General features: G+C 25.7%; 2 protein-coding genes across 3 annotated transcripts in view; one reads left to right on the forward strand and one right to left on the reverse strand.

The window, feature by feature from the left end:
* Window positions 1-896, forward strand: part of LOC102677377 (caspase-1-like) — a 28,653-nt gene extending 27,757 nt beyond the window's left edge. The window contains exon 5 of the mRNA XM_031509422.1: window positions 468-896. Within this exon, the coding sequence (XP_031365282.1) occupies window positions 468-739 (272 nt within the window). The 3' untranslated portion in view covers window positions 740-896. The remainder of the gene's footprint in view (window positions 1-467) is intronic.
* Window positions 1-5,846, reverse strand: part of LOC102677613 (alkaline phosphatase-like) — a 159,507-nt gene that overhangs the window by 77,308 nt on the left and 76,353 nt on the right. The gene's annotated exons all lie outside the window — the stretch shown is intronic.

Below are 5,846 nucleotides of genomic sequence, written 5' to 3' on the forward strand. Positions count from 1 at the left end.
ATTAAACAGTTGTAAACGAGTTTTCACGAGCGCCAATTCCTTCCTTGATCCTCCTTTCGTGTTGTTCCCGATCCAATTGCGTTTACAAAGAAACTGTATTCTCTGATAAACGACGAGGTCATTAGTTGTTGCGAATCTAATCCGAATAATCGGTGGCTAAAGATCGCTCTTAATGACCGAGTCGATTTACAAAAGTTCTTGGATCATTCCGTGTTAATTCTAAAGTTCAAAATTAAACCGACACGAAATACTGTAATTGTATTTACACGAAATACTGTAATTATTTCAACGTATATAATCGTACATCTATATTTATTGTTATGGCACGTCGAATCTATATTCTTTCGAGTTGAGATATGAAATGGCTTCTACTTTCATTCGTCTACGTAAGCGTACATACATGCATACATACAAGAATACACACAAAGAATAGATAACATTGAACATGGTTTGATTATGATTTTCAGCTTCTTGGCAAAATACAAATTCCTGTTTGATGAATAAAATTACCCAAGAGTTGAACGAACATTGGCGGACCCACGATCTATTCAGAATGATGACTTCCATTGTGAGGCACGTAGTTAATTATAATCGGACATTAAGCAACGAAAAGAAACTCCAAGCCCCAACTATAGTCTCTACGTTAACACGATTAGTATATTTCGATAAAACGAAATATTTAGTTGAATTGTCGAAAAATGAAAAGACAGATTTCGATCCTTTGTTAATCCAAGATTAACAGATTAATTTGTTAATCCAATTGTCGATTTATCATTATTATTATTAATGTAAATAACAATCATGACAAAGAAATTTTATTTTAATCGCATTTTTGTTTTTTTATTTTTTGCTATTGCTTTTTCTTCAAAGCATGAAATATAATATTTCGAAATAAAATAGACTGAAAATGGAGAAGCAGAGATTATATCTACTACTAATTTTACTAAGTAAAAATATATAATATATATATATATATATAAAATAAATAATAAAAAAATATTTTGCAAATTACATTTATTTGTTTTATCCTTAAAATGGATAAAATGGATATTCAATGCTCGGATCAAGAATAAATAATAGATACAATTTCTGGTTAACTTTAATTAATTATTTTTTTTTTTTTGTATTCTTTCATGGAATCGAACAAGATTCCAGCACATCGACGCTAAATATGAGATCCAATTATACAACGAATTGGCGGCGATTATAAAAAGAAAATAGGAAATTTTCGGCGTTTAATTAATACATGACGATAATTGATATGTTTAACGAGGAAAATGCAAAGCATGGATTAAACCCATCAGATAAAAGAGAAGAAATGTTTCGATATGATAAATTTAATATCATCGAGAATATTTATTTATTATCTCTTACCTTCGAAGAATAAAATATATAAATAAATTTATTTTATAAAATAAATAATTAAATTATCGTGATTATTGATCATTTATTAATAAATATAATATTTTGAAACAAATTTCAATATTTAATAATTGACAATATTATTTATAAGTATTATGCATTTAAAATATGTGAAAAAAATATGTGAATATTTTATTTTATAAATATGTATAATGCCTTCTTTTAAATATTTATATTTCTTATATATTAAGCTTAAGGAATATTTTGCGTTAATTTAATGAAATTTGTTATCTAAACATTTCTTATCGCAATCTCGGGAAAAATGTAAATTTTTGGAACGAGTATCGGTGATATATTTTTAATTATCACATTCGTGATAATTAATAGATTTTCGTTGAACGAGTTTTAAGGAAGACCTCAGTTCTTAATCCGACATTATATAAAGAATGGGTAACGAAATGCGTGCATTACTTCATTTGCAGCTGTTCACAGAGTTTAATGAATTATAAATAACTATAGCTATAAATAATTTGGTCGTAAAAATATGAAAATACGCAGAAAATTCATTCTCTTTTTAAACAAATTAAAAGTCACAAAAGATGGCGAAGAAACCTCTGGCGATATATTTTTATTATTCAACCGCGTGTACTTTTAATTTGGTTACTTTGTGTAAGTTATGATTTATTATAAGCAACCATTTGTATTGTATAAAGATGAATATTTTTCTCCGTGTAAAAAAAAATTAAATTTTTCTTTTTATGACAATAAACGAAAATTTCTTTAAACACGCTTAAAAATTTCACGCTAGATGATATGAAACGATCTCATTTCTCCATTATTTTAGATTATAATAAAATTATGAAATATGAATGGTCTATTATAAATAGAATTTTTTTTAAATTGATAGGGAGTGACTTAATTTTTCTTTTTATTATTGATATATAATCTGTATATAAATATCATAAAGAAGTACTATTATTTATTTCATATATTTTTCATTTAATATTCGTTTATTTTATTTGATATATTAATATATTAATGTAACCAAAAAATATATTTTTTAAAATATAATTATATCAAAGTCTAATTTTTGTAGTATTATATATCTCTCATATTTTCTTCTATCAGAAAAAAATTTTCCTTTTTCTCGACAGCATAAACAATGGGGATTTACTTTCAATAGACTTAATGGAACTGTTGACACGTTTTGTAATATTATTCTAGACATATGTTACAAAACGCAAGTAAGGAAAGAAACAGTTTGTTGTCAAGTATGTTTAGCAAGCAATGTGACAAGAGTTACATTTTTCCTATGAATAAACTATGATTTTTCTTATACGAATTATGCTAAACACTATTTCAAAGAAATATTTATTATATTTAAAATAAAAATTTTGAAAATATAATTATATAATATTTTAATTTCAAACTACATTATTTTTCTTATAGATTTTAATATTTGCAGATCAAATTTATTATATCCTAAAACGTGAAAAATAGTTATATCGAATCGTTGGTAAATTTTTAAAAAATTCTTTTTATGACACAGTAAATATAATAACGTGAGAATATTGCTAGTACTATATTATTAGTATCGAATGCCATTGTGAAATGAAATGAAATATAACTTGATACACCTGTTGTACCAATCGACATGTCATTTATTATTAGGTAAATATCGAAATATTATTGTACTGGTTATGAACAGTGGCAGTTCAATTTTCTTAAATTATATATTTTCAATTCAATTCCTACATTCCTCGTATATTTTAAAGTTATATTATATTATCAAGCAATATTATTATTAACACCATAATGTTGTCTATGTATCTTATTTCCTATCGTAGTTATTAAACCAAAAGTGTAATTAGTACTGTAATTATCAGCGTAATTATTATAGTACAAGTTTATCAAAATTTATGTTGAAATATCGATCGTATTATTAACAGCAGAACAGGAAATTATTAGATGTAAAATTGTAAATGTTTTTAGTTATATAAAATAATAAAGAGGCAAGATTTGTAACGTTATAATTTCAATATTATTTTATAAAAAATAAAACAAAACATTTGCAAAACATTTATGATGAAACAAATAAAGTAAAACAATCATGATCGCTCGAGTAATAATATATAATAGGTATTTTTTAAACGAATCGAACAAATAAAATAAAACGAAATAAATTTATATATTATTTGTAATATTATTTGTATTATAATATCCTCATATTATTTAAATAATTCTACCGTAATTCGATAAAAGATTACGATAAATAATGCAAATAAATTAAAGAAATTAAATAATATGTAAAATAAATTACACGTAATTATTTGCATATTTCTCACAAACTACTTCAGAAGAGTCAGAAGTCTTATTTGCTAAAAGTCCGATCCGTATAGTTGTTGAACTACTTTCGTATCAAAGAGAAAAGAAGTCCTTCGTACTTCGAGAGAGAGAAGTACTAGTACGTCTGTTTGACCGTGCAATGACAATTCGATTCCATTCACTTCATCTCCGTCTTCTGTCGAGACTAAGTGAATCCTTCAAGCAAACGGAGCATGATAGAGCTACGGCTCGTTTGAGGGATGGTTAAAGGGTTTCGTTATGCGGGTTACAATCTTCGGTCTGCTGCTTCGGATGAGTAAAGGAGCACAATGGACAAAGCGTAGCAAGATGATTCAATTGTTTTAGCAAAATTTAATCCGCATCTGATCATTCTTTTTTCAGATAATCTATCTATTATATATATTGTAAAATTATAAAACTTATTAATTTTCAATTTTTTTTAATTTAATTCTATAAATTCATTAAAATATTCATTTTACTTGAGATCTGTTACGCTAATTTCGCTCAAATACCGATACATATTGCACAAGTCAAATATTCTTTCACATTTGTTATTTTATTAATTGCATGAATATTGTTTTATTATTCCCAGCGTTCCACACTGTTCGTTGTCTATTATGAATATATTAAGAAAATCCGATTGACATTGTAATTTCTTTGCTACATTGTTTCCTTCTTACTCTGTTTTTAGATGTTTAGTAGATACAATTTTCAAAAGTATCCTTATCGTTAATAGTACAATATGTCATTTGCTCCAAGATCAACGCGCTAATCTCTTCAAAATGTGGTGAAACTTTGCTACTGATATCAAAATCGTCGTTAGAATCGTTAAAAGTTTAGTCGTTAAAGAACGACACGTTTCAATAAACAATCGAGAATTCTCTATTCAACTCTTCTCTATTCCATCGTATTTTCTGAACTTGCTGTCGAAGTGCTTTGATCAACAACTAGCAAGATTTTCAATTTAATAATTCATCTGGTGAACCAACGAGAAGTGGAATCTATCTAGTAGATGTGGCTATATAACAAGTACGTTCTCAAAGTTGAACTACTCGAGACTAAGCGGATGACTGATTCTCTTCGTCAAAGGATGCAGGTGCTTCTGTCCCTTCATCGATCAACGCTCGATCGAACGAGAGAGAGAGATACTTGAAGAAATCTTGTGTTCGAATATCACCGATAACTGTATCATTTAAATCGGTGATTACAATCATACCATAGAAATTATCAACTCATATTTCGGCGACACAATGGATCAAAAAGAAATGATTAAAAATGTTGAAATTTGATTCTTCAAATGCCTAAAATATGAAAAGCCATTATTTTAAAATATTTATATATTTAACATATTTAAAGATTCATAAAAGCATAATTATTTATGATAAATATTTGTATTCATGACAAATTTATGAAAAATATATATATATTTTTTAAACCTTTAGATATCGTTATTTATTTATTTATTGTCTTAGATCTATTATGCTTCCTTACAGCAAATAATACCTGCAAATATTTATTGATAAAATATAAATATAAATATATTTTCTCTTAATTCTCATATTTTTAAATAAATTAATTTAGAAATTATATTGCTCATACCTTAAAAATTGTATTGTAAGAATAGAATCAGAATAATATTTTTAATTTTTACTTATGCTTAATAATAATCATATATAAACAATATAAATTATTTTATTCCATTGCTTTGCATATCAATAATTTTTTTTCGAAAGCGATTTTTAAACGCAAAGCATAAGTTTTAAATAACATTAATTATAGCTAAAATATAAATGATTTAATTATAATAGAAAGTTAATTTTAATTATACGTTTATAACCTAACCAAAAAATAATATCCTATTATGTACTTATACTTACATGTTTAATAAATATATCAAATTCTTTGAGAATATCTTTTTGTTTATTATATACCTCGTTATACCATAATACAATCCTATTTGAATAGTTTTTAAATTATAATTAATCGTAAGTATATAAGAGTATCGTCATTTGATCCTATAAATTTATAAACAAATAAATTTTGTCGATAAGTTAGGCGACGATTGAAAAATTTTAATCAACGCCATCTCGCGTTTGGATCACCGAAGCTCCGACTTGTTATTAGCATAGCAGAATATA

Source organism: Apis dorsata, unplaced genomic scaffold, assembly GCF_000469605.1.
Source record: "Apis dorsata unplaced genomic scaffold, Apis dorsata 1.3 scaffold_149, whole genome shotgun sequence".
Classification (NCBI taxonomy): Eukaryota; Metazoa; Arthropoda; class Insecta; order Hymenoptera; family Apidae; genus Apis; species Apis dorsata.